The sequence below is a fragment of the Helianthus annuus genome, chromosome 8 (genome assembly GCF_002127325.2).
Source record: "Helianthus annuus cultivar XRQ/B chromosome 8, HanXRQr2.0-SUNRISE, whole genome shotgun sequence".
Taxonomy (NCBI): Eukaryota; Viridiplantae; Streptophyta; class Magnoliopsida; order Asterales; family Asteraceae; genus Helianthus; species Helianthus annuus.
In genome coordinates, this window is record NC_035440.2 from 151050455 (window position 1) to 151076525 (window position 26071).

General features: G+C 40.8%; 1 protein-coding gene across 1 annotated transcript; it reads right to left on the bottom strand.

The window, feature by feature from the left end:
- Nucleotides 1–10251: 10251 nt before the first annotated feature.
- On the bottom strand, nucleotides 10252–11028 carry LOC110875929. Its single transcript, XM_022124121.1, has one exon. It carries the CDS (start codon nucleotides 11026–11028, stop codon nucleotides 10252–10254), a length of 777 nt encoding a protein of 258 aa, XP_021979813.1.
- Between the last annotated feature and the right edge of the window lie 15043 nt (nucleotides 11029–26071).

Genomic DNA, 26071 nt, shown 5'->3' on the forward strand with positions numbered 1-26071 from the left:
TATGAATTCGAATGTGTACAATGTGCTACTTAGTGGTTATCAATGCGTTGTCCTTTGTGATTACACATACGTGCCAACTTTGTGAATACCAACTGATCATATACATATACGTACCGTAGGACTTGACTGATTGTTGTGAGCACTTACTGTAACATACCAAGCAAATCAAGGTGAGTTCAATGCATTTTTCTCGAGCATGCGTCCCGGTGGTTTGGGGCAACTGGTAAACGTTTGGAAGGGAGACTTTGGGTAAACAACTTAATCGGTTTTGGTTATTGCCTGGAGGGCAATGGGGGTAATTAGTTGATAGCGCTATTAGGTAGGAAACCTCACACCGGGCCGTAAGGACGGGGGTGAACTAATTATCTGGGTTTCACTATGGTTGTTTAGAGGCACACTCCTCGGTTACGTAAGGGCGCTTTCCCTAGGGTAACTAACTGAACAACATAGTGGGTTGCTAAGAGGCACACTCCTCGGTTACGGAAGGGCGTAGTCCCTAGGGTAACTAACATGAGCAACATCGTAACACAACATTGAATCGCATTAACCTATATCTGGTAATACAACTCATTTACAAAACTTTGAACTCACCAGCGTAGTCTGACACACTTGTTTGCATGCTTGTAGGTCGTTAACCTTGGAACTTGGACTTGCTATCTGGGCGTGCTGGAGTGGTCATGGATCGAAGCTGCTGGATTATTTATAATTGATACATTGGCTTAAGTTTATTTTGAAACAATTACTAAACGACTTGTCATATGCTTCCGCTACATAACTCTTGAGAATTAATATCGTGTTTGACCTTTAATCTTGGCTATTGACGATATGTTTTATTAAGTATTTACTATTGGTTCAATGTGATTGGTGGCTCAGACTCTGATGTGTAACACGCCTCGCGGGGTTTTCGCAGGTGGTATTTTTGGGGGTGTTACAGCTAGCACCAATTTACAAACCACATGCTCCAACTTCCTAGAATTCGAGAACTGATTCATCCAATCCGAAAAAGAGCTCCAAGAATCACTACCAATATCCATGTCCACCATTGGTTTAATGTTATTCCATACTTGTGAAGCAAAAATACACGAGAAAAACAAGTGATCTCGCGAATCGCGATCATGCTGACATAAGGGACAACACATCAACCTTAAATTTGTTTCACTACCCGCTTCCCAAACTTTCAGACGATCTTGGGTCTTCAACTTATTTTTTATAACCAGCCATAATAAGAAGGAATGTCTTGGGATACATTGGCTAAACCAAACCATGCCACTCCAATTAATAGGTTCATTACGCGAACGAATGGTATGCCACACTTCTAAAGAACTGTAATGCCGAACATTACCCTCGAAATCCTTCCAAACCAAACGGTCATGAAGCTGCAAAAACGGCTGATCAAGAGTCAACCCAATTAAGACAGGATAGGTATCATACCATGCTTGAGGCCATTTCCATTGCCCATTCTCATCTAACAAATCCGCAACAGAAGATTGGAGATTAAAACCCGCGTTAGCAATGTGTCTCGGGGTTATAAAAGCTCTAAGGGGGCTAAGGTGACACCAGTTATCACTCCACGCATTCGTTTGCAACCCACTTCGGATAATCTTCCAAATGAATGGCCGGACAATATTTCGAATAGATAGGATCTTCCTCCATCCCCAGCTCATGCTACCCCTACTTTGGACCTCCCAGAAACTTTGAAGCTTCAATTTATGAGCATAAATCCATTGCACCCACAGGGACTTTCTTTTAGTTAGGATACTCCATATATGATTAGTAATGAGAGCTCTGTTTACATCCCCAACACGCCGTATACCTAAACCACCCTCCGACTTAGGAAGACAAATGTCATACCATGCCACCTTTGCTTTAACCGTGCCAACATTGCCAGCATTCCACAGAAATCGCCTCATCCGCTTTTCTAAATCATTAATAACTCGAGCTGGAATAATGAAAATAGAAGCCCAGTATATATGCATTGCGGATAGGACCGAATTAATAAGTTGCAATCTGCCCGCAAAGGACAGCTTTTTTGTCATCCAGTTGTTAATTTTCTTATCCATTCGGTCCACTAAAACCTTGCAATCCCCTGCGGTTAACCTGGATGTGATCAACGGCACACCTAGATAACGAACAGGAAGGGACCCCTGCTGAAACGGCATGATATTTAGGATATCCTGCTTGACCTAATGCGAAACATTACAAAAAAATACCGTGCTTTTAGCAGGACTCGGGACCAAACCCGATATACTCGAAAATTGCTCCAAAGCCGCTTTGATCTTGCTAACCGAAAAGGCACTCCCATGAACAAAAATAAAAAGGTCATCAGCGAATGAGACATTTATTATTTTTTGTTTCATACAATGAGCATGGTACTTAAATCCTGATGTAGACCAAGCTGAGTTTTGGAGAAGAAGGGTAAGCACCTCCATTACAAGCGTGAACAAATAAGGGGACATCGGATCCCCTTGTCGAAGACCCCTTCTCCCTTTGAAAAACCCGTGAAGATTCCCGTTAATACTCAACGAATAAGTAGCCGTAGAAACACAAGCCATTATCCATTTCACCATTATCCTATGAAAGCCAAACTGATAAAGAATTTTCTCAAGAAAAGCCCAACTAACCGTGTCGTAGGCCTTTTGAATATCAATTTTGAACGCGCATCTGGGAGGACCTTTATTCAAGTGGTAGTTGTGCATAAGCTCCTGGGTTAAGAGAATATTATCAGAAATCCGCTTGCCTGGCACAAACGCCGACTGATTAATACTAACCAGAGAATCCAAGCTCCCTTTCAGCCTATCCGTAATAATCTTGCTAATGCATTTGTAGAGAACATTGCAGCAAGAAATAGGACGATAATCCAGAACCGAATCAGGGGTGTCCACTTTAGGAACAAGAGCTAAAATTGTATGATTTAACTGTTTCAGCATTTTACCAGTATCAAAAAATTCCAAAATTGCATTCGTGACCTCATTACCCACAATTTCCCAAGCATGCTTAAAGAACGCCGACGTATAGCCATCCGAGCCAGGAGCTTTGTTCTCACTTATGCTGAACATGGCATTCTTAACTTCCTCATTCGTAACCTGTCTAACCATATTTTCAGCTGCTTGAGGATTAATCACATTGACAAACACGTCGGTCAAGTCAAAACTAGAGAGCGTGTCTTCCGTGCCTAAAAATACTGAATAATGATTGACAAGGGCAGCCGCCACGCTATCCCCCTCAAACCGATTACCATTCACATCCCGAATGCACTGGATTTTGCTTCGATTATTCTTACACTTCACACTATTATGAAAGAACGCCGTATTGGAATCCCCAGAACAAAGCCATTCCACCTTCGATTTTTGTTTCAAAAAGCATTCCTCATCATATGCTGCAACCTGAAATTCCTGAAGCGTCTCTAGCTCCTTTTTTCGAATCTCCACATCCATAGGGTTTGCATCCACCATTTTTTGAACTTCATCCAGCTTCTTTCGCAGCTCCACAACTTTGGTATGTAAATTTCCTTGCTGGAAAAGAATCTTTCGAAGCCCTGGCTTTAGGTTTTTCAACTTACTAGTGACCGAGAACATTGTATAGCCCTCTATTCTTTTCGCCCACTCACCCTCAACACAAACTTTGAATTCAGGTTTAGAGGTAATAAAATTTGCAAACTTGAAAGGCTTTGGCCGATAGGATTTAGAACTATTAGGCAGCTTCAAAATACACGGAGTATGATCAGATACGCGATACGGGTGATATATGACATAAGCATCAGGAAATAACTCCAAGCATTTCAGATTACACATGACCCGATCAATTTTCCTAAGTAAACCAACCCCTTCTTTTGGTTTCTGGTTCCAAGTGTAATGAATGCCATGCCCCTTTACGTCAACAAGTTCCGTGGTTTGGACGCATTCATAAAACTCCCGCATTCCAATAGATTGACTAGACGTTCCAAAAAGAGAATCGTCACCATGAAGAGCTGAATTAAAGTCGCCCATGACAAACCATGGGTTGTTCGTACACAGCAACTTGTGCCTACATAAATCCTCCCACAGACTCCTTCGCTCTTGATACTTGTTCTTCGCATACACAAAAGAACAAAAAACACTCTTATTATCAGCTTTGGACCAGATTTGAGCGTGGATGACCTGATCAGATTGAGACAATATCATAACGTCTACCAAATCACTATTCCATCCTAGTATGATTCTGGTACCCCGTTGACATAACCCCCCGTTGGACGTCCAACTCCATTGCCTAAAAACATTTTTACAAACTCTAGCCAAATTAGCAACCTCCACATGGGATTCTAAGATAGCACAAACCGAAACTTTATTTTCCGAGAGAATAACACGAACCTCATTCTGTTTCAAGGGACGGTTCAATCCCCTTATATTCCAAGTTAGAATACTATCCATTAAGACCATTGATACCGGGAGCGCTTGCCCCCTCAGCTTTCTCATCATGATTATCATTTGTCATAAACTTCGATGTTTCCGTTGGTACCGTCTCCACCACCTCCTCATCAATCCGATTGAGATTCCCATTACCCTTGTTCCCAGTTTTCCTCGCCCCCTTTTCATCCTTCCACTCCTGGCCATCTATCTTCGATAAAGCCTCAAACGAGTTCTGAGTTTTAACCTTTTCGTGTGCCTTCTTGTCGATGGTTACCTCTTTCGTTCCAGATATACTTGGATCCGACTTGGTAGTTTTTGGTTTATACACAAACTTTGCCTTTTGTTTCTTTTGCATCACCCCTATTCGAGCCGTCTTCCTCTTATCCGTAACAAACCCGTCGTCATCCACAATCACTTGTTTTTCTTTTTTGGCTTCATTTTTAGCACACGTTTGGTCATTATGACCAAATACGCAACACAAGGAGCACCTTTGTGGCTTCCACTCATACTCCACCTTCACGACCTCATTAAGATAACCCTCCTCCTCAAGCTTTGGAATAGCAACGACAATATGATTTTTCGGTTCCTTATCCGCATTTATTTCAATCAAAGCCCGAGCAAAACTACTCCTGCCCCAGTTTTCTGAGCACATGTCAGCTGTATAGCCATCAAGGCGTTTAGGTTCACCTAACTTGGATGCTAGTAAGCTTAAACCGTCATCGGTGTAGACCGAAAGAGGAACATTGTGGAGTTTAACCCACACGGGAATAGACTTAATACCTTCTTTCTTGAGACTAACTGACGGGGACCAAACATTTAAGAACAACGGAACCTTCCTGATCAGCCATGGCCCTCCCTCCAGCACTTTAGTCATACCCTCTTTTGAATCAAATTTAAAGAAGAAGAACCCATCCGAGTTCATCATAAGTTTAGCAAACCAAACTTCGCCTAAACATTCTTAGCATAGTATTCGACAACAGGGAATGGTAACCGGTTCCCCAGAAAATAGCCATATAGAACATTCACAAATTTCTCCTGGACTTTACGAATTACCTCACGAGGAATGACAACATCAGCATCCGGATTTGTCTCTCCCGATTCCATCTTTCTGAAGTTTACTTCCCTTTTCCTTGTGCTCATATTCTTCACTTTATCAGCATAAGACAGCATAGTTACACCCTTACCGGTATCCTCCTCCTTATTGTGCTAAGCCGCAACCTTTGTTTCTTGGACTGGAACGGTCACCTTTTCCAGTTCATCAATGATGTTTATCATTTACGGCTCGTTTTGGACCACACCCCGTCTCGGCAATAAAGGATTTCCATCGATTTTCAGCGACTTTGCATCAAAACTGTTACCCAACGAATGAAAACTGGAACGCACCTCTTGAAGAATCGACGGCTTCGCACTACTCGTGGATAAGAAGATATCCCCATGCAACTTTTCAGTGAACGACTGAAACCCTAAATCCTCCAAACCCGAATCCTTATTCCTCTCCATGCACGACAAGACCAGAGCTCTCAACCAAACGACAAGAACATGCAGCCACAAAGAAAAAAAACCCTAATCCTTAAAACCCTAGCGTTAATCTTCAACCCTTAACCGATTAATCCAGTGTTTTCGATCTAGCTAAATTAAACTCAGTTAACCGCAATAAAAAACAACTAGATTAATAAATCAGAATATCGAATTAAACACTAAGGAGGCGATTGAACCGAAAGAAACAAGAAAAACCCTAAATTCAAAGTTGGTCACAATTGCTAACTAGTTCGTTATGGAGTCTTCAACGATCAAAACCTCCAATCACAGACTGTTATACAAAAGATTGCAACAAAAACTAGGGTTTCATGATGAACAGGAATCGCCAAAAGGAGAGAGAAAAAAGGGTTTTTTTATATGCCTTTGAAAGTTAGTCATGGCAAAAACAAGTTAATTCGCTTACAGGGACTAAACTTGACAAACTGCGAAAGTATGCCAATTTGAACTGTAACAAACATTCCGGAACATGTCCATAAGTTAAACATACCGTAAATATCCTTTACATAGTTTAGAAATAGGCTTTGAGGGGTTTGGTATGCTAAAACAAACTTTTGGATCATTCAGGGGCTAAAAGTGTCAAAAAGTGCACAAGTTTGCACTTTCGCGCATAACTTACATTCTGAATACATCCGGACATCCAAAAATTTATGTAAGCATCCTAATATTATGCCTTAGTATTTGGCATGAGAAAAATCCATTCGTCGCGTCATTTGGATCGTCTTTCGCGCTTATGCGCATTCCGTCGTAATTAAGCGAACATCGCGATCGTACGGCCAAACGAACCAACATCCGACATATTTTTGGGCATGTTTCATGTCCACAATGTTTAGGCATCATTTTAGGGCCTTAAAGTTGGCTTTACGGGCCTTAGAAGTGTCGGAAATGGCTTAAATACGCGACAGGGACCAAAACTGTAAATTCTGCAAGTGGTGCAGATCAGACAGGGCCAGGCGGGGCACGTAAGGATTGCCCAAATCCTTACGCGGGGCGCGTCAGACTAGCAGATCAGATAAGATCGATTAGTCAGCGAATCTCAGCTGATTAAACCTCGTCCACATGTTTTCACTTGCCCTTTCAGCTCACTAAGGGGCATTTTCAGTAACCACAAGTTTGCAACAAGTGTACGCACGAGATTCGATCACGTTTTTCAAGAAACGATCCTAACGGCTTTGCTTTTCCTATAAATACCCCCCCCCCTTTTGGTTAAAACCCACAAGAATCTGATCTAAGCTCTAAGTTGGAACCTTTGTTTCATACCTGAGCTATTTTGATCTAGATTAGCATTCGGGGACCCTCCGTAAGTGTTCTTTCGTTCTTTTATTCGCTTTTCGAGTCCGAAAGTCAACGTTTTGTTGACTTTCTGCATTGACCAGCCTATGGTCAACACGAAGTTCATGGAACTTCATAACGTGAGCGTGATCACGATGGTTATAGTCCGTAGTGACTATACCTACTGATTACCACGTTATCTAGGCTTAGTGACGAGTCGTAGTTTCGGCCAAAATGCGCATTCTTGCGTATTTTGTAACCAAACTACTCGTGGGCATCAAAGCCGTTTGTTTTGATGCCAAACCTGTTTTCTAAACTTTTTTTTTTTTTTGGGTAAAGGGTTTTACCCAGGTGATTATATTACAAAACCAAAAAAAACAAGTGGTGAAGAAAGACCTACACCAGTTCTCTTATGTGACATGCCATCATAAGAGTAAAAACAAGCACAAAGCAAAACCACCTAGCAACTATGGCAAAAATAATACATCTTAGTTATCTATGTATGCTTCCAACGGGTACAACTTCCAATCTTCCAGGATACTTCTAACATTAGGCTTGTCCTTGTACTTGAAAGTTTGGAGCTTCATCCTCACTGTGCTTATAATGACGCTTGTAATTTGTTCCGGTGGTCGAAGCTGATTATTAAAGAATCTTGAGTTTCTCTCCTGCCAAATAAAGTAAGCTGTCGCCTTAGCAATTACCGAATTCAGCGATTTTGAGTTAGCTCTCGGTATTAACCAGCTCATAATATCTTCCCATTTGCCTTGCACATTATTAATACATGTTGTCTCCTTTATGGTATCCCAAACCCGAGTAGAGTATGCACATTCAAAAAACAAATGATCATGCGAATCCATCCCCTTCTGGCACAACAAACAACACATCATATTCATTGAACCGGAAGTACTACAATTCCATCTTCTAATTCTGTCTTGCGTCCAAAGTTTCCTTCGAAAAATCAACCAGCAATGAAAGGAGTGTCTAGGAATGTTACATCCGGACCAGACCACTTTCGACCAAACAGCATCAGCTCCCCGAGAACGAATAGGCTCCCACACTACCTTTGATGTAAACGACATTAACTTTCCTTCGTTGTTTCTCCATAAGGTAACGTCTTGTTTGTTCGGGATCAGATTGAGCGTATTAAGATTGAATAATACCGGAAACAAATCTCGCCAGGCATCCGGCCATTGCCAAGCACCCTCTCTAAAAACATCAGCCAGTTTGGAAAAAATTGAAAATCCTTGTTGCGACATAATCCTCGGGGACACGTATTGACTCAATGGGCATTCGTTACACCAAGTATCATGCCAAACGGATGTATTTTCGCCATTCCCAATCCGTTTCCAAAAGAACTTCCGCACCGAATTCCTGTATGACAACAATTTCCTCCATCCCCAAGTGGAATTTTGCGGCACTTTAACATCCCAAAAGCTTCTACCCTTGAGCCTATGCTCCTGAATCCAATCCACCCAAAGAGATTTCCTACCCGAGACGATGCTGTTAATATGAAAAAACATTAGCGATTTGTTCACCTCGGAGACCTTTCTAATACCCAAACCACCTTCCGATTTGGGAATACATACATCTTTCCATGCAACTTTCGCTTTACCACTTGGGTTAAGCATGTTCTAACATGCTTAGCTCGTCACTTTAGTATAGTGCTTATATAGGGTCGTAAGGTAAGCGATCTAAACCATCGCTTATACTTTCGAACCCGACCCATTTGGTCGATCATTAGGATCCGACCAAACACATTAGGTGACCATAGCTATAACCTTCCGAGGTTATGCCTTGTGGTCACGATGTTAGGTTTTCCAAACGCGTTCTACGCGAACGACGCGTTATGGTAGCATAAGCTACCTAAACGGGTCGTGATGGGCCGTAAGCACTTAGGTTAGTATGTAGGCTTTGTTAAACCATATTACACGAGTCTCCATACTCGTTTGGTTTACGAACCCGCATACTATCCGATCCTTCCGATTTTGGTCAGGTATATTAATATAGCTACCTATTAGGTGCCATTTGATATTCGTGATCTCTAGCATTGTTTGGTTGTTACTCAAGGACTACTAAGCAATCTCAGGTGAGTACATAGTTCCCCTCTTTTACTGTTTTCAACTGTTTTGGGGTGAAGCATGTGTACCTATCTGTTATTTTCATGATTTCAAAGTATAATTGATTATGCATGTTAGTATTTATCTTTTGACAAACTAAATGACTATCTATGGTTTAAACACTGATTTCTCAAAGATTACAAAAGTAATTGTTGGAATAGTACTTATTTTGTTCACCAGACCGATTGGTAGTATGATATAGCGCTATAGGACTAGACACCCCATTCCTGTTGTCATGGAATGTCTGAAACCAATTTGTTTCTCCATCCAAATAGGGATTTCCTTTGTGGTATCCTTATAGTCTCAAAGGTGTAGTTTGATGCACTAGGTCTGAATGAATTCTTAAATCGCACCTTTAAAGTATATTTTGATATACTCCCAAAAAGTATAGTTTGATATACTCTCATGTGTGGTATTGTACAGAACCAACATAAGCATTTTATCAACAAACCAAAACATATTTTTAATATGTTATTTACAATCCAAAGTATACTGTTAATATGCTGCTATAAGGTTATTCGATTAACCTTTTTTTTACAAAGCATAACTTTTGATTTATTCAAACACCTTGTTTTGTACATTTTTACTTGTGGTTTAAGAAATCTCATTTCAGTTACCATACATAACTTTTGTTTATACATTACATGGTTTACCTTTAACTTGAGTTATACAATAACCTTGGACTATTGGTTTAAACATGAACATTCTATATTGGTGGTTTGGTTTGCGTAAGTGACTTTTTTTTTTGGTAAAGGGTTACCCCGGTGAATTTTATAAAAATCAAAGAACAGGGTGCGACAAAAAGTTTGACACACACTACTAGACTTGACAACCCAAGCCTAGGCAACACAAAAAACACAACCCACCATACAACCAATGATCAAAACAAACAACCCGACACAACTACAAACCGTAACACACTAGACAACTAGCTCTAGCCATTAACCCGGGTCGTCTTCCATGATTTCCCATCTTTCCAAGAGCTTCCTATGGCCTATATCTCCGCCGACCTTGAAACCCATTATCCGAAGCCGCACCATATCAAGAATCAGTTGTGCCACCGTCTCTTCCCTCCTTTGCAGGTGTGAAAACAGCCGGTTATTCCGTTCTTGCCATATGAAGTAAGTAGAAGCCGCTACAACAAGCTTACAAACTATATGTTCCAGCTTCTTTGAACTCGCATGCTGCTCTATCCATGCCATTATTGAACTCCACGTATCATTCACATTACCCATATCGACCCTTTTGTTAACTATGTTCCAAATCTTAGCCGAAAATGAGCATTGAAAGAAGAGGTGGTCTCTAGAGTCGCGACCATACTTGCATAGGGGACAACACATAAGAATTAAATTGGTCTCACTACCCGCTTCCCACACCGCCAATCTATCTTGCGTTTTCAGCTTGTTTTTTATTACCAACCAAAGATGAAACGAGTGTCTTGGTATACATTGGCCATACCACACCATGTTTACCCATGCCACCTTGTTTTCCCTTACCCGCAAGTTATTCCATGCATCCCAAGAGGAAAAGTGAACAATTTTTCCTTCAAAGCTTTTCCATCCAAGCCTGTCCTCTAAATCTGGAACGATCGCAGGGACTGTGACATTTATTAGAACCGGAAATAAATTCAACCATGCCTGCGGCCACCTCCAATTACCATTTCCATCTATAAGTTCAGCAACTGTAGTCTTCAAATTAAAACCTTCTCGAGCTATCATTCTAGGAGTAATGAAATTTCGAATAGGACTTAAGTAACGAGGCGTGTGTAATATGATACAAGCATGGTGGATACGCCGCTGGTACTTCCTATATATAAGTGTTTGTATGGTATTACATATCGTAGCGTTATTTGAATCATTTCAATTTAGGTCATATAACATTTTATACGAATAACACACCTTTCACAAGACAATGATTTACAAACGACTTATCTTATACAAACTCATTTTACATGGTTATCCATTTAACCACACAGTGTTCTCTTATCTTTACATATCATCTGATTTTACCATTTTTCAAATGATTTACAAGACAAAGCAAATTACAAGGTTCATGACTGACTGTTATTAAACGTTTTCTTTAAACTCAAGTCATGAATCCCATTTTCACAAAACCTATGTATCTCACAGGCATTTTTATGCTGACGTACCTATTTTTACACATGTTTCAGGTGCTGTCTTGGGATGATTGTTGATACATGCTACATTTAGGATGGACTCGTGCCTTAGCAACTTTAAAACTTGGAAGATCATAGTTGTACTTATGTGATTGTAATAGAACAATGAGTTCATTTAATCAATAAAACAATATTTAAATTTCCATGTGTTATGAAACAATGATTCTGTTACAACACTCCCCGACGTTTCCGCCATGTTTTGTTGTTCCACGTGGTCGGGGTGTGACAGAAAAGTTGGTATCAGAGCTCATGGTTATAGGGAATTAGGTTACTAGCAATGCTTTGACCTAGTCTTTAACCTTCCTAGGACCCTAACACAAGTTTTCTTGTGTCTAGTTTTAAAACAATACCGTCACTTATTCCTTAGGTGACAACCACAATAATAACATAAATTTCTATCCCGCTTTGAAAACTAATCATCTGTTCTAGGATGATTTATTATATGGTTTTAAACCCTTTTAAGTTTTCAAAATCCCGTCAAAGTTGGTCTAAATAATGTGAACACGTGCAATCTGGAAGAGTGGATGCCTGTACCCTGAGTTTTCTGTCTAAGGCTAGAGTGTTCGTACAAATCCACATAATCGGACCAGTCACTCTTACCTGGGAACTCTTGGGGTGAGTGTCCACTTATAGGCGAGCATGTCTTCGCGATACATTATTTTTGACCTATTTACTTTGACTAATCACCGAGGTCGTTTGTTGCTTTGTAGTAACAAACAAATGACCACTATCCTTGCTTTCATCAGATTTGTTTCATCTCATTCTTTTCGTCTAATTCTCTCACTCGTTTCCTCTCATGTTTCCTCTTTTAGAATGCCTCCTCGACGCGACAATCAGATGGCGAACGCCGAACTGGCGGAAATTATCGCGCAGCAAATGGCTGCTGCCTTCCCAAATCTTTATGCTCAAATAACTCAAGCCATCAACAACAACAATGCTCCATGCAATTTCAAGATTTTTAACTCGGCTAAACCACTCAAGTTTAGTGGTTCTGAGGGAGCAACTGGGCTTCTCCAATGGTTCGAGAGCATTGAGAATACTTTCCGTCACGTTCAGTGTCCTGAAAATCGCAAGGTCGAGTTTTCTTCGAGTGTGTTTCAGAAGAGGGCTCTTACGAGGTGGAACGGGGTTATGAGAGACCGCGGTGCTGAGGTTGCATTAGCACAGACTTGGGCCGAGCTTAGGGCTCTTATGATGAAGGAATTCTGTCCTCGTCATGAGCTTAGGGCTCTAGAAAGGGAATTTGATGATTTAAAGCAAGACAGTGGGGAACATCGAGCCTATACTGACCGCTATGAGAAATTGAGCTTGTTATGCCCTACTATGGTTACGCCTCTGGATAAGGCGATTGAGAAATACATTGATGGGCTTCCTGACATAGTTCAGGATATCGTTACTGGCAGCAACTCTGCTACTGTCAGACAAGCCATCGAATTGGCTGCCACTCTGACTGAATCCCATATCAGGAAGCGCAAGCTGTTTTGGAAGGGCGACTTAAGACCATCTGACAAGACTGCTCATGTGGAACCAAAGGAAGAAAATGCTGAGGTGTGTGTAATATGATACAAGCATGGTGGATACGCCGCTGGTACTTCCTATATATAAGTGTTTGTATGGTATTACATATCGTAGCGTTATTTGAATCATTTCAATTTAGGTCATATAACATTTTATACGAATAACACACCTTTCACAAGACAATGATTTACAAACGACTTATCTTATACAAACTCATTTTACATGGTTATCCATTTAACCACACAGTGTTCTCTTATCTTTACATATCATCTGATTTTACCATTTTTCAAATGATTTACAAGACAAAGCAAATTACAAGGTTCATGACTGACTGTTATTAAACGTTTTCTTTAAACTCAAGTCATGAATCCCATTTTCACAAAACCTATGTATCTCACAGGCATTTTTATGCTGACGTACCTATTTTTACACATGTTTCAGGTGCTGTCTTGGGATGATTGTTGATACATGCTACATTTAGGATGGACTCGTGCCTTAGCAACTTTAAAACTTGGAAGATCATAGTTGTACTTATGTGATTGTAATAGAACAATGAGTTCATTTAATCAATAAAACAATATTTAAATTTCCATGTGTTATGAAACAATGATTCTGTTACAACACTCCCCGACGTTTCCGCCACGTTTTGTTGTTCCACGTGGTCGGGGTGTGACAGAAAAGTTGGTATCAGAGCTCATGGTTATAGGGAATTAGGTTACTAGCAATGCTTTGACCTAGTCTTTAACCTTCCTAGGACCCTAACACAAGTTTTCTTGTGTCTAGTTTTAAAACAATACCGTCACTTATTCCTTAGGTGACAACCACAATAATAACATAAATTTCTATCCCGCTTTGAAAACTAATCATCTGTTCTAGGATGATTTATTATATGGTTTTAAACCCTTTAAGTTTTCAAAATCCCGTCAAAGTTGGTCTAAATAATGTGAACACGTGCAATCTGGAAGAGTGGATGCCTGTACCCTGAGTTTTCTGTCTAAGGCTAGAGTGTTCGTACAAATCCACATAATCGGACCAGTCACTCTTACCTGGGAACTCTTGGGGTGAGTGTCCACTTATAGGCGAGCATGTCTTCGCGATACATTATTTTTGACCTATTTACTTTGACTAATCACCGAGGTCGTTTGTTGCTTTGTAGTAACAAACAAATGACCACTATCCTTGCTTTCATCAGATTTGTTTCATCTCATTCTTTTCGTCTAATTCTCTCACTCGTTTCCTCTCATGTTTCCTCTTTTAGAATGCCTCCTCGACGCGACAATCAGATGGCGAACGCCGAACTGGCGGAAATTATCGCGCAGCAAATGGCTGCTGCCTTCCCAAATCTTTATGCTCAAATAACTCAAGCCATCAACAACAACAATGCTCCATGCAATTTCAAGATTTTTAACTCGGCTAAACCACTCAAGTTTAGTGGTTCTGAGGGAGCAACTGGGCTTCTCCAATGGTTCGAGAGCATTGAGAATACTTTCCGTCACGTTCAGTGTCCTGAAAATCGCAAGGTCGAGTTTTCTTCGAGTGTGTTTCAGAAGAGGGCTCTTACGAGGTGGAACGGGGTTATGAGAGACCGCGGTGCTGAGGTTGCATTAGCACAGACTTGGGCCGAGCTTAGGGCTCTTATGATGAAGGAATTCTGTCCTCGTCATGAGCTTAGGGCTCTAGAAAGGGAATTTGATGATTTAAAGCAAGACAGTGGGGAACATCGAGCCTATACTGACCGCTATGAGAAATTGAGCTTGTTATGCCCTACTATGGTTACGCCTCTGGATAAGGCGATTGAGAAATACATTGATGGGCTTCCTGACATAGTTCAGGATATCGTTACTGGCAGCAACCCTGCTACTGTCAGACAAGCCATCGAATTGGCTGCCACTCTGACTGAATCCCATATCAGGAAGCGCAAGCTGTTTTGGAAGGGCGACTTAAGACCATCTGACAAGACTGCTCATGTGGAACCAAAGGAAGAAAATGCTGAGGTGTCCAAGAAGAAGAAGCGCAAAGCCTCTCAAAGCTACGCTGTAACTGCTCAAGACAAACAAGTTGCACCAAACCAGCCAGCACAACCTCGTAAAAGACAAAACTATGTTGGTACCGCACCTTTGTGCAACAAATGCAACCGTCATCATCTAGAGCAAGAGCAGTGTCACAAATGTACCCACTGTGGGCGGTTGGGACATTTGATCAATGTTTGTCGTTATGCAAATCAAGCTGCTGCAAACCCTGCTGCTGTTCCAGCACAGTTCCCTCCAGGGTCATGTTATAACTGTGGTGACCTTACCCACTACAGGAACAATTGCCCAAGGCTTGTTAACATACCTCCAGCGCGTGGACGAGTGTTCAACATCAATGAGGCAAATATGAACAATGATGCAGCAGTGAACAATTAGTGTTTTGTGTTTCCTTGGTTGTTATCTTTTGACACTTCAAAACAATTCCATTGTTACATAAATAAAGATTTGTTGTTTTTATTTCTGCAAAATTTATGCGTTTGTATGAATGCTTGATGAAACCTTATGATGTCAACCCAAAGACAAACTACTCGTATGGTTCTGTCATATTATGATCACTTATGATCTCCCCAAGAACCTTAAACTCTCGTTTCTTTTAAGAAACAAAGTCAAATTCTTATTGAGAATCCCTCTATCTTTATAGATAGATCCTTAAAAATCATTAAAGTACCAAATGAAATCCATGGATTGGATTCCTAGTGTGCTTTAAATATCCATACCTAAAGATAACAAAATAAAGAATCAAGTTAACTAAATTTGTGCTCATGTGCTTTCTTACATGTTTTGTGGTTATATGTGATCCATCCAAATCCTCATAGAATCTTTCATATCTCATACGAGAGATTCATAATAGGATATCCAAAGATACTATCTTAAACCCTTAACGGACTTCAACATTGTAGTTAAGTCCCTCGGGTTATAAAGTATTATTCTATAATTGGACCTCTTGAATGGTCTGGTTAAACAAATTGATTTTGAAAATCTGATTAAAAATATCATGTGATGATATAACAAAAAAAAAATGATCCCTTAAGTGGTCTATTTAAAGAGATCGTACGACGGTCTAGTTTTTGGGTAAAGGGTTACCCCGGTGATTCTATATATTCACAACCATAAAAAACACAAGTAGTGTAGAGAGCCTACACTAGTTCAAACATAGGACATGCCCTATGAAAGTGAAAACCAGAAACAAACAAAACAAACGACAACCATCAAACGGACGACCACTAGGCTACCTACCTAGACTCAACCTTGGAACAAAATTACAAAAGAAAAATCAGCCGCCATCATCGTGCAAAACTGAGCCTTCAATATCCCAAGCCCTTAAAAGCCTACGAACATTTTCACACTTTTTCAACTTCGCTCCAATCAGCTTGTACCGCACTTGTTGAATAATAATTTCACTTAGAGATTCCGGGGGCCTCACCTGGTTCCTGAATAATCTAGCATTTCGCTCCTCCAAATGTAGTAAGCCGTAGCCGCCACAATCAGCTTAGCGACGTAAACAGACGCCAATTTTGAATTGGACCGATCAAGTAACCAGTTAACAATGTCATCCCATTTAGCATGCACCGAATCCATACCCGCTTTTTGTCTAACCAGCAGCCACACTTGCGTCGAGAATTTGCATTCAAAAAACAAGTGACTATGAGAGTCATGATTAGCATAGCATAACAAACAGCACATCATATTCATATTTTTCCTGCGCGAGAAATCCCAGCTCAAAATCTTATCTTGAGTAAGCAGTTTCCTTCTCATGATAAGCCATAATAGAAAAGCATGTCGCGGAATACACTGACCAAACCACACAATACGGCACCAATCCACCTCCTCAGCATGATACTGAACCGACTCCAAAGCTCTAGACGACGAAAACACATGTTTGTGATCTCCTTGACGCCACAAGACTTTATCAGACTTATTCGGCTGCAAAGACACACTATCAAGCTGAATAAGAACCGGGTACAAATCCCGCCACGCAACCGGCCAGCTCCAAGAATTATCGGAATAGACATCAGACACTTTTGACTCCATATTAAATCCCGCTTTAGCAATCATTCGGGGAGAAAGATACTGATCCAGCGGCCCTATCTCACTCCAATTATCGTGCCAAGCTGAAGTAGCCGAACCATTCCCAATATCAGACCAAAAAAAACTTCCTTACAATCGGCCGGAGCTGAAGAAGCTTTCTCCAAGACCAGCAGCAGCTAGACGGAATTTTACAAACCCAAAAACTCTTACCTCTCAACCTGTAAGAGTGAACCCACTCAACCCACACGGAATGACGCCTCGAAAGAATACTCCAAATATGAGTTGTCATCAGGGCTAAATTAACATCACTGATCCGACGAATACCTAAACCACCCTCAAACTTAGGAACACACACCGTTTTCCATGAAACTTTGGACCGGCCTTTTTGAAACGCACTATCATGAGACCATAAAAAATTCCGCATCAAAGCCTCCAACTTTTGAATCACCCGGTTCGGCAAAATAAACACAGAAGACCAGTAAATATGCATGGAAGATAAGACAGAAATTATAAGTGCAATCTGCCTGCAAAAGACAGAAGCTTATTGCGCCAATGCAAAATACGTTTTTCTAGCTTCTCTATTAACAGAAAACAATCTTCATGAAGCAACCGGGAGGAAATAAGGGGCACTCCCAAGTATTTCACAGGCAACGAACCCTCCTTAAAAGGCATAATATTCAGAATAGCAGATTTCACATAAGATGGCACATTCGAGAAAAAGACAGTACTTTTCTGAACACTAGGCAACAAACCCGACATTTTAGTAAACGAATCCATAGCCTTCATAATACATCTAGCTGAAGCAATCTCACCCTTCGCGAAGATAAACAAATCATCAGCGAAACATAGGTTGATAATCTGTTGACGTTCGCATTTATTATGAAATTTAAACGAATTGTCAATCCTAACCGTATGCTGTAAGATGGCCGTAAGAACTTCCATGACGAGAGTAAATAAATAAGGAGAGACCGGATCACCTTGCCTTAATCCCCTGCTACCCTTAAAGAAACCATGAACCTCGCCATTAACACATACCGAGTACGTTGTAGTGGAAACACACAACATAATCCAATGAACCATTGTAGGATGAAAACCGAAACCAAATAAAATACCCTTCAGAAAGTTCCAATCGACAGTGTCATACGCCTTCTGAATATCCACTTTGAAAGCACATTTCGGAGGGCCAACATTACGATGATAGTTATGCATCAACTCTTGTGTAAGTAAAACATTGTCCGATATCCTCCTGCCTGGCACAAAAGCTGATTGGTTGACACTAACAATATCATTCAAACCCACTTTTATTCTATCAGCTACAATCTTGCTAATGCATTTGTACAATACATTGCAACAAGCAATCGGACGATAGTCCGTAACTACTGACGGGGAAGACGTCTTGGGAAGAAGAACAAGAATCGTGTGGTTCAATTCCCTAAGAAGCTTACCTGTCATAAAGAAATCAATCACAGCATTCGAAACTTCACTACCAATAATAGGCCATGCACCTTTAAAAAAACCAGCAGTAAAACCATCAGGGCCCGGAGCTTTGTCTGACCCAATCGAGAACATCGCCTTTTTAACCTCATCAGGCGTAACCGGACGCACCATATGACCCGAAACATCAATATTCAACTTGTTTGTAAATAAATCTGGAGCCGGACTGAGCGAAATGTCACCTTGGTGACCCAAAAAGTTCTCGTAATGATTAACAAACGCAAGCTGGACAAGCTCATCCTCATACACCTTTTTTTTTGGGTAAAGGGTTACCCCGGTGATTTTTATAAATATCAACAAAAAAAACAAGTAGAAGGCTGAAAATACCCTCTAGTTCTCTTAGTGGCATACCACTAAAGAGTTCAACACAAAAAACCAAAACCACAACCAATTACATCAAAAACAAATAAAACATTGGTCTTCAATCGTCATCCAAGAAATCTTCCTTATCCATCTTCCACTCTTCCAAAAATCGCTTAACTTTTGTCGTTTGTTTGTACTTGAAAGAGATTAACTTGGCTCGGACGGTGTCGATAATAAAATCAGCCACTTTTTCTGGTGGTCTCAATCGGTTATTGAAAAATTTGGAGTTGCGTTCACACCAAATAGCATAAGCAGCAGCCGCTACCACCAATCTACCAGCAATAGACACAACTGACTTCGACTTAGCTCTAGAGATCAACCAAGCCGAGATGTCATCCCAAGAGTCTTGAACCGATTCCATGTAAGCTTTCTGACGAACTTTATGCCATACCGATTTCGAGTATGGGCATTCGAAAAACAAATGCTCATGAGTCTCTATCTCCGAATAACAAAGCAAGCAGCACATAAGATTCATAGATCCCGTAACAGCATGATTCCATCTCAAAATCCGATCTTGAGTCCAGAGTTTTTTCTTGAAGATAAGCCAACACAGAAAAGAGTGTTTCGGAATGTTGAAGGACGACCAAACCACTTTCGCCCATGATTTAGGCTGATCTCGGACCCGGACAGCATCCCATACTTCCTTTGACGAGAACGGAGCAAGCTTCCCATCATGCTTCATCCATAAGATCCTGTCTTGAGTTTCGGATAACATCAGAGGCCGAAGCTGGAATAATGTCGGAAATACACTCCTCCAATCTTCCGGGCAAACCCATTGCCCATCTATAAACGCATCTTTTATTTTCGACTTAACTAAAAACCCATACCTGGCCATCTGACGCGGGGACACAAGTTGACTAAGAGGGCATTCATTCGTCCATTTATCAAACCATAGAAAGGTGTTATTTCCATTACCAATCTTACTCCACAAATGATTACGGAATTTATCCCGACACTTCATTAATTTTTTCCATCCCCACGGTGAGTTAGATCGAACCGGAATGTCCCAAAGACACCGTCCTCGAAGCCTATGCAAAACAATCCAGTTTGTCCATAACGAGTTCCTACCCGAAACGATACTATAAATGTGATAAGCCATCAACGACTTGTTAACATCCGATATCCGTCTAATGCCTAACCCGCCTTCCAGCTTTGGCAGACATACCTCCTTCCAAGCTACTTTGGCTCTACCTTTCGAACCCATACCATGGCCCCATAAAAAATGTTTCATCTTGGATTCTAGCTCCTTAATGATACTGGCCGGTAAGATGAAAACTGAAGCCCAGTATACATGAATTGAGGAGAGAACCGATAGAACTAGCTGAAGTCTTCCCGCAAATGAGAGAAACCTGTTTTTCCAGTCATTAATACGTTTAGACATAGTCATTAATACGTTTAGACATACGCTCCACCAAAACTTTGCAATCTTTGATCAAAAGACGAGAAGCAAGTAACGGAACTCCTAAATATCTGATAGGAAGTTTCCCTTCATCGAATGGGACCATATCTGCAATTCTATTCTTAGTAGCTAACGGTACATTGCAAAAAAATATTGTGCTTTTTGCATTGCTAGGAACTAAGCCAGAAACCTTCTCGAACTGTTGCAATGAGCGCATCACAACCTTAACCGAGCCAACATCCCCTCTGGTAAACAAGAAGAGATCATCAGCAAAACACACGTTGATTATCATTTGCTTCTCACATTTATTATGGAACCTAAACGATGAATCCAATTCAGCGGCTTTGTTGAGAATCAGAGTTAATACTTCCATGACCATAGTGAATAAATAGGGGGACATTGGATCCCCTTGCCGCAACCCCCGCTTTCCTTTGAAATAACCATGCACATTACCATTCACACTCAAGGAAAAGGATGTAGTAGTGATACACTCCATAATCCAACCAATAAATCGATGCCGAAACCCAAAGCCATGCAAAACATCACGAAGAAATCTCCAATCCACTGTATCATACGCCTTTTGAATATCTACTTTCATAGCACATCGAGGAGGACCCATTTGACGATGATAATTATGCATTAGCTCTTGAGTCAACATTATATTATCCGATATCCTCCTACCCGGAACAAAAGCCGATTGATTTTCACTTATAATATCCTTTAAACCTTCCAGAATCCTAGCTGTGAGAATCTTGCTAATCGCTTTATAGACCACATTACAACATGAAATTGGCCTATAATCCGTGACCACTCCCGGAGTGGGAACTTTAGGAATGAGAGCTAAAAACGTGTGATTTATCTCCTGAAGTAGTCTACCCGACTCAAAAAAAATCAATAATAGCAGTCGTTACCTCATTTCCGACAATAGACCATGACTTCTTAAAGAAATCAGACGTGTACCCATCCGGCCCCGGAGCCTTGTTTTCATTAATCGAAAAAACAGCCGCTTTTACTTCATCCGGAGTCACTTGTCTACACATATAATCAGCCACACTAGGGTTAACGGTGACTGAAAAAATGTCTCGATCCACTCGGCTGACCGTGTTCCCTTCCGAACCCAGAAAATCCCGGAAATGATTCACTAAGGCCAAAGAGACTCCATCCCCTTCATGAGTATTACCAGAAACATCTTTAATAATGTTTATTTTGTTAAAATGATTGCGACATTTGACCACATTATGAAAGAATTTGGTATTTGAGTCTCCAGCTTCCAACCATTTCTGTTTTGCCTTCTGTTTCAAAAATCGCTCTTCATCCAAAGTCGCCTCCAAGTAGTTCTTCACACAAACGGATTCCGCTTCTTTGATTGTTAAATTAAAAGGATCAGCATCCAGCTTACTTTGCAACGAGTCCAATTCTGCCTTCAAGTCTATCACCTTTTTATGAATATTTCCTTGTTTTTTTAGTAACAATCTTAGAGGACGTTTAAGGCCTCTAAGCTTCTTTACTAGACGAGGAACCCCCATAATCTCAGCTTCCCAACCCGTCATGACAGTTTGCAAAAAATCCTTCTTATGCGTCAAAAAATTACTGAATTTAAAAGGTTTAGGTTTAACCTTAGTGGCCTTAAGAAGTTTTAGCAAAGCTGGACAATGGTCCGAAATACCGTGAGGCATAAACACCGCAAAAGCATCGGCAAATTTCTCCACAAAACTGACATTTGCCATAATCCTGTCTAGTTTCTTTCGGATTCCAATCCCTTTTTTCGGACTTTGATTCCAAGTGTAGTGCAACCCATAAGCTCTAAGATCAAAAACTTCGAGATGTTTCACACACTCATTAAAATCCATCATGGCAGCATTCACCTTTGACGACCCCATACAGTTATCCTCTAGGTTCAAAACCACATTAAAATCCCCCATTATAATCCACGGGTCCGATTGAACAACCCCCTTATGCATTTTTAGCGAATCCCAAAGATATTTCCTTTCTTGATCATTGTTACTTGCGTAGACAAAGGAAATATTTACCATTGCATTATCTTTTTTGAACCGAGCTTGAACATGAACAACTTGATTAGTAGCATGTAGGACTACAACATCTACTGTATCCGCATTCCACCCAACAATAACTCTCGTACCTTTATCGCACAAACTACCATTTGAAGTCCACTCCCAATTCCGAAGAACCTTGTTACAAACCTTATCCAAGTTAGCAGTCTGAACATGAGACTCCAGAATAGCTCTAACTTGCAACCCATTATCCGTTACAAACTTTTGAACCTCCTTTTGCTTGATGGGGTGGTTCAATCCCCTGACATTCCATGCAGCCACACTATCCATTAATAACCTCCTAAGCAGGTGTGCTTGCACCTGTATTATTCAAGTGACTTGGATTTTCGTCATCCAAAAAATCATATCCTCCCACATTCGGATTCAGCCTAACTTCTTCCATATCGGAACCCCATTCATCCTCCATATCATTTAAGGCATGAAATTTATTTTGTGTTCGAATACCCGGGCCCTTAGAATCACCAGCCCCTTTAGCTAATTTCGGCTTAGAAGAGTCCACATTTTCATCACGTTTCTTAGGCCTGTAAATCAACCTCTGCTTATCCTTCATATTAAACTGTTGTTTGACCACCTTCTTCCGGTTATTACCACTTTTAAAACCCTGATCATCCACCTTATCTTTATTATTCTGACCCTTATCATCAGCACGTTTTATCGGACATTCATGCATTCCATGGCCAAACACCTTGCAAGTTTTGCAATGTGGTGGTTTCCATTCATACTCCAAATGGATACTACTCTTGAGGTACCCACCCTCTTCTACATTTGGAATTGCTACAGTAACGTTTTCTTTCAGATCCTTATCCACATCCAGTTCAACTATCGCTCTAGCGTATCCACTTCTGCCCCACGAGTCTAAACACATTCTGGTTGTCTCATTATCCAGCATTTTAGGGGTTCCCACCTTCGAAGCAATCAGACTTAGACCATCCTCAGTGTAAGCCGCCAACGGAACATCATGCATTTTAACCCATACTGGTACCTTTTTTAGCTCTTCTTTCTTCAACTCCGTATTCGGAGACCATTGTTTCAAAAACAACAGGATATTCCTGATAAGCCATGGTCCATCTTGCAATACTTGTTCCATTCCATCCTTAGACTTGAATTTAAAAAAGAAAAATCCTTTTCCATTCATCATACACTTTTGCATACCATATTTCCCCCATCTTTGGCTAACAAAATATTCCACAACCGGGAACGCTAGTCTTTTCCCAAGAAAATAACCAAAAAGCACATTATTAAATCGATCCTGAACCTGTTTAACCGAGGCGATTGGAATCATAACATCAGCGTCAACATCTTCAGCGGCTTTGGTGTTTTCCAGAAATCTGAAGTTAACCTTTTGAACTGGTTTGACCGTTGCCAGCTTCTCCGCATATGTCTGCCCTTTCATGCCATTACCACTATCCAGATTACCTGCTTCAACATCATGTTTCTCAAGAACGACTGGCTCAGTAATTTTTTCTAGTTCGTCAATTATGTTAATCGGTTTCTGACCAGAAGTGGCCTGCTGAACAACACCTCTTCTAGGCATCACCAGATTTCCTTCTATATTAATCGGCCTCCCCTCAAAACCCTTGCCAAGACTAGGGTTTTGACAATTAGCCGGCTGCCGAATAAACACATCCCCATGCAACCTTTCAGAAAATGATTGAAACCCTAAATCCTCCAAGCTACTATCTCGATTCATTTCCATGCACAATAATTGAACACGATCATGCAAAGAAATACGACCAGAATAAGAAAACAACCCTTAGCGACAAAGCAACAAAACCCTAATCAAAAGAAAAAGAAAAAACCCTAATTCCAACTTCAAAAGATTAGTGACCAAGGTAGAAGTCTAGAAACCTTACTCAGAAGGATCGACAACACCTCAATACCTAACCCAGATCGATCAAAATTAAGGTACAAGATGAAGAACTAGGGTTACTGGAGAGATCGCCAAAATCGCCTAGGGTTACCCATCCCAATTTAAGTTAAAATATCCTCATACACCTTCCCATTAGCGTCCTGAATAACATTGATACGACTATAATGAACTTTATTTTTAAGGGACGAGTGGAAGAATGCTGAATTCATATCTCCAACCGCCAACCAATCCACCTTGGACTTCTGTTTCAAGAACCGCTCTTCATCCAATAAAGCTTCCTGATAAGAACGACGAGTAGTAGTTTCTTCCTCACGAATAATCAAACTAGCCGGATTACTATCGAGCTCTCACTGAATCTGATCAAGTTTCTCACGTAATTCTTGTACTTTTTTGTGCAAATTACCTTGCTGAAAAAGTAATACTCGAAGAGGAGACTTTAGCATCCGAAGTTTTTTCACGACCGAGAATTGATACACCCCTCTAATATCCGTATCCCAAATACGCTTCACAATGACTAAAAAATCGGGCTTATGAACAAGAAAATTAGCAAACTTGAACGACTTGTGTTTAACTTTCCCAACAACCGGAATTTTGAGAATACTCGGACTATGATCCGATAACCGAGCTGGGCAAAAGACAGCCACAACATTCGGGAATTGGGTTAAAAACTGAGAATTCCCCATGACTCTATCTATCTTTTTCATTAAACCAATTCCCTTCTTTGGCTTTTGACTCCACGTAAAATGTAAACCCGACCGATTCAGATCCAGCATCTCAATATCATTAACACACATTTGAAAGTCTCTCATGCTAGCCGAAATCGAAGAACACCCCATAGATTTATCTTCAAGGTACAAAGCTGAATTAAAGTCACCTAGCATAACCCACGGATCATTACGGACAAGCGCCTTATGCAAAACGAGATGGTTCCATAACTCCCTACGAGAGATATAATAGTTTGCAGCATATATAATCGAACAAAACAGCATTTTTTTTCATGTTTAAAAAACAGCTGCAAATGCATAACCTGATCCGACTGAAAAAGCACCATAACATCAAACACTAACGGATTCCAACCAACGATAATTCTCGTACCTTTATTACAAAGAGCCCCATTAGAAGTCCAACTCCACGACCGAAAGACCGCCTTACAAATTTTAGAAAGATTACTCGGATCAATGTGAGACTCAAGAATAGCACATAAGCTTAAATTAACATCCTTAATAACTTGACGAACCTCAGCTAGCTTAATGGGGCGATTCAAACCCCTTACGTTCCACGAAGCAATACTAACCATTATTAACCGAAGAAGAAGGAGTGCTTGCCCCTTTACTATTAGTACTTTTAAAAGTTCCTTGCCGCAGGAAATCATCGAGCTCATACACGTCCCCATCAACAAAACCATCCTCCACCTCATTCTCCTCCTCATCTACAGGAACCTCACCCGAATTATTACCGGCCTCTTCCTCATTAACACTAGGATCATTTAGAACATCAAACGGATTAGCCGATTGAAACTTAGGCTCAGACGACCCATTACCCGGCACATGATTCTTCTTAGAAGCAACAGACCGATATTCAAACTTTGGTTTCGGCTTATTGACCGGGAAACCAGTCTTCTTAGCAACCTTCTTACCATGAACACCCGTATAACCCTCGTCATCGATCACTGGTTTCTTACCAGCCCTAGTAGCATTACGGATATTACCCTGCTGTTTAGGTTGGTTAGGACACGTTTCATTAGAATGCCCAAAAACACAACAATGGCCGCATCTCAACGGGGACCATTCATACTCAACCGACATCGACTC